Source organism: Pimephales promelas, chromosome 12 (assembly GCF_988280905.1).
Source record: "Pimephales promelas chromosome 12, fPimPro1.hap1.1, whole genome shotgun sequence".
NCBI lineage: Eukaryota > Metazoa > Chordata > Actinopteri > Cypriniformes > Leuciscidae > Pimephales > Pimephales promelas.
Window position 1 is genome coordinate 24,436,422 of NC_142780.1, and position 14,089 is coordinate 24,450,510.

The 14,089-nt window shown below is 35.8% G+C and overlaps 2 protein-coding genes across 3 annotated transcripts; both read right to left on the reverse strand.

Annotated features, from left to right (window-relative positions):
* Nucleotides 1-94: 94 nt before the first annotated feature.
* c1r (complement C1r) lies at nt 95-5,726 on the reverse strand. The gene is made up of 11 exons (XM_089117790.1): nt 5,595-5,726; nt 5,190-5,391; nt 4,814-4,988; nt 3,433-3,567; nt 2,384-2,586; nt 2,166-2,310; nt 1,922-2,040; nt 1,753-1,831; nt 1,540-1,674; nt 1,377-1,451; nt 95-885 (listed from the first exon to the last, which is right to left on the reverse strand). The coding sequence occupies exons 1-11, from the start codon at nt 5,624-5,626 to the stop codon at nt 128-130; spliced, it is 2,058 nt and encodes a 685-aa protein (XP_088973916.1). The 5' UTR covers nt 5,627-5,726; the 3' UTR covers nt 95-127.
* Nucleotides 5,727-5,868: 142 nt separating this feature from the next.
* Nucleotides 5,869-12,083, reverse strand: c1s.1 (complement component 1, s subcomponent .1). 2 transcript variants are annotated; one of them, XM_089117789.1, is made up of 11 exons: nt 11,956-12,083; nt 11,406-11,604; nt 11,071-11,251; nt 10,831-10,953; nt 9,001-9,194; nt 8,758-8,905; nt 8,458-8,579; nt 8,069-8,162; nt 7,200-7,325; nt 7,024-7,107; nt 5,869-6,923 (listed from the first exon to the last, which is right to left on the reverse strand). In XM_089117789.1, exons 1-11 carry the CDS (start codon nt 11,967-11,969, stop codon nt 6,163-6,165), a joined length of 2,046 nt encoding a protein of 681 aa, XP_088973915.1. In that variant the 5' UTR covers nt 11,970-12,083; the 3' UTR covers nt 5,869-6,162. The 2 variants fall into 2 exon arrangements, with proteins under 2 accessions (XP_088973915.1, XP_088973914.1); XM_089117788.1 differs by having other exon boundaries at nt 8,069-8,144; nt 11,956-11,984.
* Between the last annotated feature and the right edge of the window lie 2,006 nt (nt 12,084-14,089).

The following is a 14,089-nucleotide window of genomic DNA, read 5'->3' on the forward strand; positions in this document are numbered from 1 at the left end:
CTTTATTTTTACCCAGCAGAGGGAGATCAATTTATAAAATAATCATCTTTGCTAGTTTATTTTGTACCATTTTAACAAATTAGAATAGACAGAATTAGGCACCAATTTTATTTAATGAACTTTTATGCTAATTATTTGCCATTGTTTCTTCTATCCAGTCCAGATAGTTCTGCACTTTAGTGTAGAAACCTTTAGAGCCACATTTTTCAGGACCCCATGACACAATGCCCCTCACCTCATAGGGCTGCTCTTTAGTTCCATAGCCCAACATAGGTAAGAACAGAGGACCCCCACTGTCACCTTTACAACTGTCAACACTTTTAACATCGTCTCCAGCACAAAACATGTTATCGGTGACAGGCAGATCCCCTGATTCACACTTTTCAAGAGTATATTCCTGAACAAGCCCGTATCGTAAAATTTTACTTTTTATCCCCTTATCAAACCCTCCAAAACCTGATATAATACCCATCGTGCCCTCCATTACGAGTTCATGTGTTTGATTTGGCAAACACACTGGCCTGATGTTTTGACCGAGTGGAACCTGGGCAGACATTTTGATCAGAGCAATGTCATTGTCAAAGGTTGTTGGAGAACCACCCCGACCAACCCTATAATAATTGGGGTGAATTATGATCTTCTCGGCCTTCATAGTGACTGGGTTTTTGTCATCATCCTTAATCATTCCTCCAAGCCAAGTCATGTTGTCATTTTCATATCCATCCACTACATGAGCAGCTGTTAGAGCCCAGTAATCACTGATCAGAGACGCACCACCTCTGGGACCTGACGTATGTAAGAGCTGCCAGGGAATCTGCCCCAGTTTGGCTGGCTTCCCACCAAAGACTCTGCCACCAGAAGAGACTTCTGTGTTCATTCCACACACTAAAACATAAAAAAAAATGTATATATCAAAATATACTTTAAATAACGTTAAAGCTACTCTGTGTAACTCTTTTAGTTTATTCTTAGCTAAAAACAATTAGTTCTTTAAAAAATATATGTGCTCATTAATGCATATTTACTTCGTTCGAGTAATAAAGTATTCTCGTGAGTGTATAATATGCCATTGAAAATACATACGGGTAAGGGGTTCTAAAGTCGGTCGCCATGTTGCCCCTCCATCTTGAAAGTACATTAGCCAAAGAGGGACATACCCGTTCAAGCTTTCACGTTTATTAATCTTGGACTACATTGGCCACCGTAGGAGTTAAAACGAAATCGGAATTGAGAGGAACAGAAACTAATATTCACTGGATGGTCATATACCTTTTCATCGCTAGATTGGGGTAAAAATCACACAGTGTAGCTTTAAATAAGTACAAGTGCAAAATAATATAAAATCTAATATCTGTCTGTCAAGCCACTATTATTACCAGGATAACAACGAGGAATAACATCAATGTTGTTGTCTTCTGTCCATTTCCGGTCACTTGCACACTTGAAACTTACTACACAAGAAAAAGAAAGAAATGTAGCTTTAAAAGTCAGGAATTGTCAGTCACACGAAAAATCCTGGGGTTTTGTACAGTTTTCGACCTCTAGGAGTATCCTTAAATTTGTAGTAAGGCTCATTGCAGCGATACTCTATGACAGAGAGATATTTGTTGTGTTCTCCACTGATAAACTGAAAGCCTCCATTAGGCAGCAGCTTTGGTTCTCCACAGTCAATAACTGCAATAACACAGAAACAAAATGACGAATGGATGAAATATAGCAAAATTTGAAATCAGGTGATATGCATTTACTTACTCTTGCACTCTGGCAGTGTCAAATGCCATTCTCCATTACTCTGACACATGGACTTAAAACTTGCAATCTCCTTCTCTCCCTTACAGATTGCAAAGGTCACATGTTAATTGGGCTATCATCATCAGATGACTCTTTTGCTTCAAGTTTTAAGCATGATTTTTAATCTCACCATCATGAGCTTGTATCCTGGGTTACAACGCACATGAATGTAGTCTCTGTACAAGTACTGGGCAAAAACTGGTGTGACTTTTCCATGGCTGATACTGCCCGGATGCGGACACTTCACCCCTTTAAAAGAGATGTGAGCACATCAGACTAATAAACATTAGCAAAGATATTTGAAGATTTATAGTGTTCTGACATTCACATGGAAACAAGTAAATAAAGATCCAGCACATTTTTCTCTCTCTCACTCTGTGTGGTGTAATGTAAGCTCCAGCCCTGGCTCTGTCCGTATCTGTCAGTGTGATACTCCAGCTGGACAGAGTGAGTGCCAGTGTCGAGGACCCCAGGGCTTTTTTCTCCGCAGTACTTCTGATCTTTTCCTGAGACAGACACCTGAGAAAAAATGAGAAATAAACCTAAAACATTTATTCATCTGAAGATAGACAGATGTTATAGCAAAACATACTTGCAGCCAGTGGTAGAGGCAGGTTGGTCCTTGATTGTAGACCTGCTCTATTTGGAAGTTCTGGCTAAAGTTGAGAGTGATAATAAAGCCTGGCTGCACAGAGATGCTGTAGATGCAGTCCAGATCTGGTGGGGACATGTCTGGGTAACCGGGACTGGAGATGGTCCCCTCTAGTTCACTGTGTACCCCACCTCCACAGTCCACTAGCACAGGTGGAAAACACACACCACTTTCTATAGATGTTATGCACCAGAGAAATCTTTAGAATTTTGTCTTTGAACTTCTGTTTCTGCGGTATAGCTCTGTATATTTCTATGGCATCGCTGTTGAAAAGTAATTAGCTGGTGAAGTGGATTTACTTATTGTAGAGTTAACAAAAGTTATCATGAGCATTGTAATTTTTGAAGTGGACGTCATAACAAATTTCAGTAGACCGTGAAGTTTTTAAAATGAGCGGTTTGTTCATAAATCAGTAAGATCTTATGTTCATGAAATACAAACCGGAAGATATAATACATAAGGTCTATGTTATTATTTACTCAGCAGGATGCCATGTTAGACCATGCTTTATATCAGTGTTATTTTTGTATTACACTATTTTATTAATATTTTTATGAGCTTTTTTTAGTTTTAATTTTAGTTTAATGTTTTGTAATATTGTTATGTGGTTTTGTCATTTTTGTTATTTTAAATCATATAATGTATATGATATTGTACGATTTTTTATATATATATATATATATATATATATATATATGTTTTAGTTTTAAGCAATACTTATTTTCACTTATTAAGTTTAAAACACTTATTTTAAACATTTTTTATTAGTTTTATTTTTGGTTAACAATAATCCTGATTTTTATATTGTTTTTATATATTACATTAATCATGACAGGATTGTTTTTATTATGCTATTATTTTGATGACTATACGTTTGAATGCAGAGATTAAATGCAGAAAGCTATTGATTAGAAAATAGAAATAAACTGTTTAAAACGAACGACTGTAAAGATCATGACGCCCGTATTGTTTTTAATGAACACACTCACAGGCGCAGGTGCGTTGGTCGGGCTTTAGTGTGTAACCATGGTGACATGCACACAGGTAGGAGCCAAGAGTGTTGAGGCATATCTGTGAACATGGTGGATCTTTCAACACACTGGACGATGAACACTCATCTATGTCTAAGGGAACAAGTATATAAGGATATCAAGAATTAAAAGATGTACACAAAGGGTTATGGTGTTAAAGCCAGAATAGGCAGTTTTTTTCTAAAACAAATTCTACCACCCCTGCTGCTAAAGGAGGTGCCCACATGCACGCACTTGGTTGACTCGCTCATTTTGGAAGAGGAGAGGCTATCATCGTGGAAGCTCTTACATGCAAAACACTGTATAGCCTATGAATCTTACACGAAATTCACCTTCATCCCAGTGGAACTGATGGTAACGGGAAAATATGTATCAATGCAACCTGTTTTTAGCTTTGCCTTATATTACTAGCTCGTTACTGAATCAAACTCAATATATTTTCAACTTTACCAGTATCGATATGCTAGCTTGATATTGAGTACTAACAGCCATGTTAGTTGTTTCTATTCACAAGGATAAAGTTCGGTATTTTCTTACATGTGATTCTGACATGATGTAACTACATCCACTGTGCTCCTCTACGCTCGGCGCTAGTAAACGCGTCCTTCAGCTCCAGCACTGAATTTGATTCGGTAACGAGCTAGTAAACAAAGTGCGCGCATGTGGGAAGCTCCTGTAACAGCAGGGGTGGTAGCTGGTATAAAGACATTTTAAACAAATTTGGGGAAAAGTGTTTTAGAAAAAAATAATACAGCTCTGAACTTGTAGCAAATTTAATTAAATAACATCACACGACACTAGCAACAGTGATCTTCATTATATTGCATTTAAACAACAGTTCAATAAACAAGAAATACATATTCAGCAACTTACATTTTAGACACATTATTGCCAGTTACTGTGTCTATTTTTGTTGCATTAATATTTTCAAAATTAAGCCACAGTCCCCGAGCAACACACCATAGTAGTGCTTTGTTACTGAGTGAATCAATTGAGCGGATGATTCAATAACTCTCTCTTAAAGACACTTGTCCAAAGTGTATTTTGTTACCCTCCAAAGTGTGAATATAACTCATACAACACTTGTGAATGTTTCCATCCCATGAGAATGTTTCCATCCCATAAACAACATTTTCCTGTGAACTTCACTCAGATTTTTTCTTTTTTAATAATAAACTCCATAATAATCAAATTTGTGGACCGAACTGTTGAATGATTTGAATTAAAAATCTAAAAGCAGAATGTTTTACATCCTGATTGATCATGTTTAGGGTGAGAACATATTATGTACACAACACTAAAATGTTTATAATTAAAATGTGTATATACTGTAACTCACCAACAGCCTGGTAGAATGCAGTGAATCCCAAGTGTGACTCTTGATTTGAGTCGTCCGTCAGAAAAACCAGCTGGAGACGGTTACCGGGAGCCAGGATGGGCTTTTCACCTGGGTGAAACCTGTCGGTGGAATTCTGCCCACAGAACTTCCCCAGAACCTTCTCATCAGACAAAACCTGAATATAAATGAACCACGTGCTGAAGTATTAGAAATGACACGTCCTGTTCCAAATGACTAAAGCCAAAGTGACTCACATTTTCAATTCTAGTGAAGAGTATGCCTTTCTTTGGAGACATTTCCCCACAACACAGTATAAGATCTGCATTGTGCGACATATCCACATGCTAATGAAAATCTAAGTTGAAACATCACTAACCGAGACAGAATCGTAGTAACAGTTTGAAGAGGGCTCAATGTCCAGGTGATTGAATGTTAGCTTGATCTGGTAGCCTTGAGGCACTTCCAGGTCCCACTGTTCTTGGAGATCCTCTGGATATGGCTGAGGGTACTGTGGAGAAGACACTTCTCCAAACAAGGCCGGCTTGCATTCACACACATTCACACAAGCCCACAGCAGGCTGGATCAGTGTTTATGTAAAACATAGAAAAAGATCAAAATTGTGTCATGCTGGAAGAATTCAGTAAATAGACACAGGATGTTCTGAGATGGCTAAGAAATGTTGATGTCCACCAATGATTGTTATTAAATCAATAAATATACATTATATGTTGTAATTCTAATATATGCAAATGTTAAGAATTAAATCTAAAAACCACTTACCAAATCCAAATTATTCGAAGAATTCCATCCATAACAGCTATGCGGATGTCAATAACTGTTTCACTTAATGCAGTCGTGAGGTTTTATTGTGATAAAGTGTATGTGGTTAACAATCACATATGAGAGAACAAGAGTCTAAAAGTCAAAAAAGGTAAACTTGTTTGATTTGGCTATGGCAGAAGAGAGAGAGAGAGAGAGATGACTACTTTTCCCGTAAACCTTGCAGCGTTTTCAATCTGTTTACTCAAACATTAAGGGTTAAAGTCTACACAGATCATTTTCATGCATCTTTTATTTACAGATTATATGTTTCCATCCTTGTCATTTACAAAGAATATGTTTGTCTCTTAAGCAGTTTTGAGGAATAAAGGCATCGCATGTTGGCAATGAGTTTAAAAGTCACAATAAAAATCAGGTTTATTTGATTTGACTGAAGAGGAAGGCCAATCTAGAAAGGCTTTTTATGTGAAAATGATTTTATTGGGGGATATAAAACTTGAATCATTTATATATAGCGGATTAAATAGACAGAAACTTTGTAGGTGAATATAATTTTAGTATGCTGATGTTAGTTTTTTTCCATGGTTTCTTTGATCCAACCCAGGTAGTTTTGGACTTTAGTATAGTAGCCCTTCAAGCTTTCCTTTCCACATCCAGGAGGACCCCATGATACAATGCCTGCGAGACGATAAGGCTTTTCTGGAGACCCATAGCCCAGAACAGGGGAAAACAAAGGACCTCCACTGTCACCTTTACAACTGTCTACTTGATCTCCTCCAGCACAGAACATGTTATGAGTGACAGGTAAACCTCTTGAATGACATTTATCAGAAGATGAATATATCTCAACAAGTCCATGAAGCAGATATTGACTCATCCTTTCCTTTCCATCTACCATTCTACCAAAACCTGAGACTGTGCCCTCCTCCACAAGTTCATCTGTTTTGTTTGGCAGACACACTGGCCTGATGTTTGGACCGAGTGTCACCTTGGCAGACATTTTGATGAGTGCGATGTCATTATCAAAATTGTTTTGTATTACATTTTTACCAACTTTCTGATAATTTGGGTGAATTATGATCTTCTCTGTCACCATAATGACTGGGTTTTTGTCCTGACCATTAATTAGTCCTCCAAACCAACTCATAGGGTTTTCTTCATATCCATCTACCACATGAGCAGCAGTTAGAGCCCAGTAATCACTGATCAGAGACGCACCACCTCTGGGAGCTGACTTATGTAAAAGCTGCCAGGGAATCTGCCCCAGTGTGGCTGGCTTCCCACCAAAGACTCTGCCACGAGAAGAGACTTCTGTATTCATACCACACACTAAAAGAAAGAGAGAAATATGAAATATATGAAAAATTAAAAAAATTACACCTAATTAGGCATATTTGGGGTTATAATCATATTCAGGATGACTGAGTACCTGGTTCACATTTAGGCAAATGTTCTGTTAAATTTTGACCACTCTCAGAAACCCAATTACCATCAGCATTACAGGTAAAACTGCCTGAGAAAAGGGAAGACAGACAAAGATGTGGAACTAACTACTTTTATCAAGAATTACGACAATGATGTTCACATAAACCAATGACATCTCACCAGTTTTATCCAGTTGATAATACTGAGATTTGCACTTGAAACTGATTTGTTTCAGATAAGTTGTTGGGGGATCATTTTCTGATAGCTCCACTAATTCAGGAAGCTCTGGATTTCCACAATCCACGGCTGAGAAGGAAATAAGAAGAGGGGGTTTTTTTTCAGCTTAATGCAAAAAAAAAAAAAAAAAACATATTTGGATGTGTAAAGTAATAGGATATAAACAACCCCAATAGGGCTTCCAATAAGAAGCATGGAGGAACGAGTAAAGGAGACACGCTGAATAAAAATGCACTTTTACTCTCTGACAGTAGACAGTAGGCACTTTAGGAACAACAGAAATACAGCCGACAATGAATTACGATAAACTAATGTTAACAAAGAATAATAACATCTGTAAAACATGTAGTTATTGCTCATTGTTAATGTAAGTTAATGTTAACTATTGCTAACTAATGACACCTCATTCTGTTTGAATCTGTTTGAAACATGTGTTGTGCATTTTTTTTTTTGTGTTTTTTGTTTTATTGTATATGTTCAGAGATCTTTATGTTAGAAAAAAAAGTTATTAAACCTGTAATAGAATGACAACACCTGTATAACCAACTTCTTCAATATTTTGATAATACTGTATAATGTAATAAAATTGTGCTAATAGCAGTTTTGTGAGCTCGTAACATCACCACATCACATCATTAACTGTAGCCTATATAGGGAAAATGGTAGTGAAGACAGCCCATTTAATTCGAAGTATCAAAGAGAGGCTGGAAAATTATCCTCTAAAAATATAAGATATCTTCCCATGTATATCTTAAAAACACAACTTGTTCAAAAATCAAGAAAGGAAACATTATGAGAAGACATTTTCTCACGTTCACAGGGGATAACAGGACTCCAATTTCCATTACTCTGGCATGTGGATTCATACTCAACCTCGGCTGAATCCTTCTGTGAAACAGAAAGTGTCTGCAATTATTAAAAATGGTTTGACTCATAAATTACAATATAAAGTACATACTGACAGCTATCATCTAACTGCAAAAGCATACTTTCCACATTTAAAGTAGTTAAATTATATTTATTAATAATTCAATTATATGTATTTTTCTTTATAAATAATTTAGGCTATTTATAACTTCCTATTAATTATATAATTCATCTAAATCATCTTCATTTTTAACATACAGAATTCTCGACAAACCCATAACTTTAATCTGCAGCTCTTCAGCCAGGTCAGGTAAAACCAGCCTGAAATACTTACTGATTGTAATACATGTCCTTTGTCACACTTCACTTTAACCTTGGAGCCCGTGGGATATTTAGAATCAGAATGCTGTGAAATCAGACTAGATGTTGGCGTCACAGGTCCAACACAATTCATCTCTGAGACAAAGTAAATAAACAATTGTAAAACAATTCACAGCACTTTTCAACAATCAATATTCGTATTAGTTTTCAATAGCAGATTGTTACATTTGGTTCCACCAATCATGAGCAAATCCTATATCCTAATCAGTACATCCTTGATTAGTTTTAAAAATGGGAGGGGCAACAACCACACCTTTCACTGTGTAACTGAGGCTAAATCCTCGGTTTGCTCCTTTATCGTCTGTCCTGAAGATAATCTCAACACGTTGAGACCTTGTGAGGAAGATCGGAGGGAGATCCGTTCCGCAAAATTTCTTAACATTCCCATAGAGAGGTTTTATCTAAGAGGAATGGGTATAGAAAGAAAGAAAAGGTCATTTTTCTTTGGAAAAATACAAAGAAAAAGAGATAATGTTGTATAAAACATGTTGCATACAGTTAATGAGTCGATACACTGTCCGTTCTCGTTCATTTCCACATCAAACACGCCTGTGAACGTGAGCTCAAACTGCAGACCTTCCTCTACAGCCAGAGTGTAAGAACACACAGAGTTTTCAGGATACGGCTCGGGCCGGCCAGGTGACATCAGCACACCTTCTAGAGAGCCTGTGCGATTTTCACTACAGCTAACTAACAGACGGAAAGAAAACAACACATGTCACTGTAGGGATTAAGTATCATTTAGGGCTGTCAGGTGAATAAGAAATTAATTTTATGATATGCTGACAAATTAATCAAATGAATCCCACCTAATTCCAGAGCCTATATAAATAATTGTTGAGAAAATTATCCCCATTACCACGAGGCTATTATGATTGACAAGTAAATGGTTGAATAGGTGGTGGTGATGGCGCAGTGGATAAGACACATGCCTTTGGTGTGCGAGTCCCTGAGCAAGACACTTAACACCTAGTTGCTCCAGAGGCATGCGACCTGTGACATATATAGCATTGTAAGACGCTTTGGATAAAGGCGTCAGCTAAATTAATAAATGTAAATGTAAATTAATAGAGATAAGTGGTTTTAGAAATCAATATAATGCTTTATTTTTATATAACTGAAGCCCATCACGGACTTGAAAAGGATTTGTTGCAATACATTTTGCAATCAATTTTTTTATCTTTCAGATTTGAAAGTCACAATCAAACTCATTAGGTCTTTTCTTGCGTATTGTAACGCAATCTACTGGCCTTCTATCTATTGGATGTTTTGTATTTTGAGATGAAAACACCTCTTTACCATCTTCACCAACACTAATTCTAAATTTGGCCTTCAAAGTTTTTTCTGTCATGACAAATCAGTATATACAGTTATATTGTATGGTGTAAACAGCCCTTTATTCTTATATGCTGATGATCGTTATCTTCTTGTTGATTGTTATGATAATAACAAGCTATCTTCTTGCTAAAAACATAGCTTCTTTTGCTAAAAACATAGCTTCTTTTGCTAAAAACATGCTGGCAACATGCCAATCGTGCTAGCATGATATTAGTAACATGCTAATCATGCTAAAACATGCTAGCAACATGCCAATCGTGTTAGCATGATGTTAATAACATGCTAATCATGCTAAAACATGTTAATCACGCTAGCTACAAGCTAATAATGTTAGCATCATGCTAGCTAATTGCAAATTATACTAACATCATGTTAGCTATTCTATCTATCTATCTATCTATCTATCTATCTATCTATCTATCTATCTATCTATCTATCTATCTATCTATCTATCTATCTATCTTTCTTTTTTAACTCATCTTTCTATCTATCCATCTTTCTTTCTTTCTTTCTTTCTTTTTTACCTAATTCATTGAAACTAATCTTTCTATCTATCTATTATATATGTTTCTAACTATTCTTTCTTTCTAACTAATCCATCTATCAAACTTCAAACTACTTTAAACTTCTTCAAACTCTCTGGTCTGGCTTTCTCAAGCCAACTTAAAGTTTGTCTCATCAAACTTTTTTTTCTAGTTCTTATTGATATGCTGATGATTGTTTAGCACATTTTTTAAGCTTTAAGATAATATCTAAAATAATAGCTCAGAAATCATATAGATTTTTTAAATTAAAATCAATATTTGATGTCCATTTATTTATGCTAAGTAGCAGAGTAATCTACAGGATAATAAAAATCATTTATAATGCAATAATGACTGGCTGACTGACACTGAATCCTTACATAATCAATTGTAAATTAAAATGTTAAATTGACAGCCCAAGTAAAAATGTCTTAAAATCTCAGCCGACCACAATCATTCATTACCTTGGCAGGTGTGCTTATCGGGGTCAAGGCTGTAACCTGGTCTGCAGAAACAGCGATAACCTCCAATGTAGTTATTGCAGAGATGGGTACACTCATTATCAGGGTCCTCACACTCATCAACATCTAAAAGTCAGCAGGATTTGATGTTAAAGCATTGGCTAAGATGATATTCTCAATAACTCACAATCTCATATCCTTTCTGCCCAACAGGCAGTGGATTACTCATCATCTGTTACTCACCCTGAATGGCATAAAAGCCTCGAAATCCAGTGTGTCTCTCAGGGTTTGAGTAGTCTGCGAGAAAGGAAACAGAGAGACAACCTCCAGAGGAGGAGCTGAGCGAAGGGTTGATAGACCTCTGCAGCTCCTTCATGGACTTGCGTCCACACAGATTAAAAAGCAGCTTATCATCTGCAAATATCTGGACAAAAATTGTTGTCACTTACAAAATATATTTCCAAAATATTTACAGTATTTAGAAAATATATTACATGGTAGAACATTTCCACACACTCCCTTTAACATAAAACACTTCAGTGTGCACAGATACACAGAAAAACCTCTTTCAAACACACCTTCAAGGAATCGTCCTCACACTCAAAGCTTTCTTCCAGGTCGAAATGTACGAGAGTGAGTGTGATTTTGTGTCCGGTTGGAGCACACTCTTTCCAAGTCAGGCTGGAATGGGGGTCATACCCTCGTGGGTGTCCAGGAGACTGAACCCATCCAGTCGACGGCACTGACCCACAAATGGGAAGGAGGAGGACAATAACACTGGACAGGGTGGGGAAAAATCAGAGTTAAACAAATTCATAATGGAAAAATTAGATTAAAAATGTATAAAGCAGAAAAAAACAAGGATAGACAAGAACAAACCCAGAGGTAGCACAAAGTGATAGATAGATAGATAGATAGATAGATAGATAGATAGATAGATAGATAGATAGATAGATAGATAGATAGATAGATAGATAGATAGATAGATAGATAGATAGATAGATAGATAGATAGATAGATAGATAGATAGATAGATAGATAGATCAGAAACAGATGACATCATGATAGATATGGATAGTCCATGCAATATTTGGTTAGCTGAAAAATTACTATAAGTTAAATACATACCAGAAAACAATCATGATGAGAAGTGTTAAAACATAACTCGCACTCTTTTATTTCGGCACTTTCACTTTCATGCTCTGTTTGCATCATCATGTCCCAGCCCCCTTTTCCCCTAAAAACAGTCAACATGAGTGTAGGAGTGTTTCTCAACATCTGTAAGTGGGCGTTCACCCTGGCCTGGCCTGAACTGACGTATGTAGCGGAGCAGATACAAGCCTCATTTACATTGCTTACTCATTCATTTAAATTTGAAAAGAAATAAAAACTTTTGAACAATTACTAATATATCAAGTAAACAGACTGAAGGTCTTGTCCCTTTAAAAAAAATATCCTTTACATCAGGTTTTATGTCACAGCCATGAATGATGATGATTAGCTATTTGTTATTCTTCACTATCTTTTATACACAATAAAGAACAATGAAATTATTTATATTTATTTAACCCAATTAAATATTTAAATATTTATTTAACCCTTTCGCATTGCTTTTCTGTAAAACAAAGCATTTATTTTTCTTAATGTGTATTTTTAGTGTTAATTGGGTTCACAAAAAATGAATGAACTATTTTCAATGTAAAAGTCAACGTCTTTACTAATATAAACAATATTTATTTAGCTTACAACTTGTGCGCAGTTACACAACAGCCAGAAATACATGGGTCCAAATACAGTCCATGCTTGCTATCCGACCAGAGTGTAAGTACGCCATCTAGTGTCACACACGAGGAACAGAGGAAAGTGAGGGAGGAGACAAAATAGAGAGAAAGAGGGGGAGAGGGAGAGGGGAGGGCAGGTACAGAGGGGAAAGATGGGGGCACAGAGGAGGAAGAGGTTATCTGCACTCCATTGTTTGTATTTTTTTTCCAACAACCATTTACCGTAACAAACACAAAAAAAGTCAAAGGGTGTCATTAAACATGTTAATTGAATTATGATACTGTTTACGATTCTGATATGTCGTTTAACAGAGGTGTACTATGGTAGTATGCGAAATGTTAGATAGTGGAGTAACAATTGAGTTAATTTTGATTAGGTTGTGTAGTTTTTAAAATTGTGAAGATGTGCTAATGTGTTACACTTGACCTTTATTCAATGCAACAGAACATTTAACAATTACCTGACCAATGCCAACATACTCCACAAATTATGCTAGATTACCAATTCATCCGTCTCGTAGCTTGAATGAGCTCAGCAAACTTTATATGATACAAATCAACGGAAGTAAAACAGATAGCTTTACTTAACAAAACCAAGGAAGTAAAATAGTTAAAGAGAGAAGAGAAGTGCAAGAAATGAATCTCACTTCTGTTGTTGTTGTTGTTGTTTTACAGATCCGCAAGTTTGGCTTCTTCTTTATAAAAACAGGGGAGCACATAGTGTGCTACAGGAGAAGCACTGAGTCTGATGAAAAGTTTGTATAAACAAATAATAGAAAATTTGTTTAAAAACATTTCGAAACACTTTCATTTCTCATGTAATTCATCTACTTTCAAAAGGTTGGTTAGAAATCATGAGATAAATCATATTTATTTGATTCCTTTGACAGCCATATAGTTTTATGTTTGTTTTTTTAGGTGTTGTTTACATCTAACAGTATTCTATTGGTGGGTATGGAATATTATACAATGTTGAAGTTGGCATGAAAGGGAAGTTGCAATAGTCTATCTTCCCTGTTGTGATATTAAGTTAAATGAAGATATGAAGTTAAACAGCTTCTCGATTTAAAAAAAAATAAAATAAAATAAATTATAATAAATTCTGTAATATATAAAAAAAAATTGAAAACAAGAATTGTCCATTTTGATTTAATTGTGATTTAATTTAATTTGATTAATTATTTCTTTAACTTTGTTGTCCTCAAAGGCAATTCTTTGTGTAGGCAATACACAAACACATATAATAACACACAAATTACAATAAATCATTTAAAAACCTAACTGCAGCAGGTATAAAGAAATTTCTATATCTATTTGATTTATACAAGGGGAGTTTAAATCTCCGTCCTGAAGGAAGTATTGAAGTTCAATGACATCAGAAAGGACTAACTGGCCCTTCCTGGTCACCCTATATGCTCATTATTTGAAAGTAAATATTGTCTATATACTATTTTACACGTTCATATTTTTTCCACATAAAT

Bases quoted from the DNA above. Each gene is read 5' to 3' on its own strand.
- c1r (XM_089117790.1), bottom strand. From the start codon at position 5,626: ATGGATGGAATTCTTCGAATAATTTGGATTTG. The intron at 5,392-5,594 runs GTAAGTGGTTTT...ACACTGATCCAG, and splicing joins CTTCGAATAATTTGGATTTG to CCTGCTGTGGGCTTGTGTGA. The intron at 3,568-4,813 runs GTGAGTTACAGT...TTGTTCCCTTAG, and splicing joins TGCATTCTACCAGGCTGTTG to ACATAGATGAGTGTTCATCG.
- c1s.1 (XM_089117789.1), bottom strand. The intron at 7,326-8,068 runs GTGAGAAAATGT...TTTCCTTCTCAG, and splicing joins TCCTGTTATCCCCTGTGAAC to CCGTGGATTGTGGAAATCCA. The intron at 6,924-7,023 runs GTACTCAGTCAT...TCTTTCTTTTAG, and splicing joins TTTGCCTAAATGTGAACCAG to TGTGTGGTATGAATACAGAA.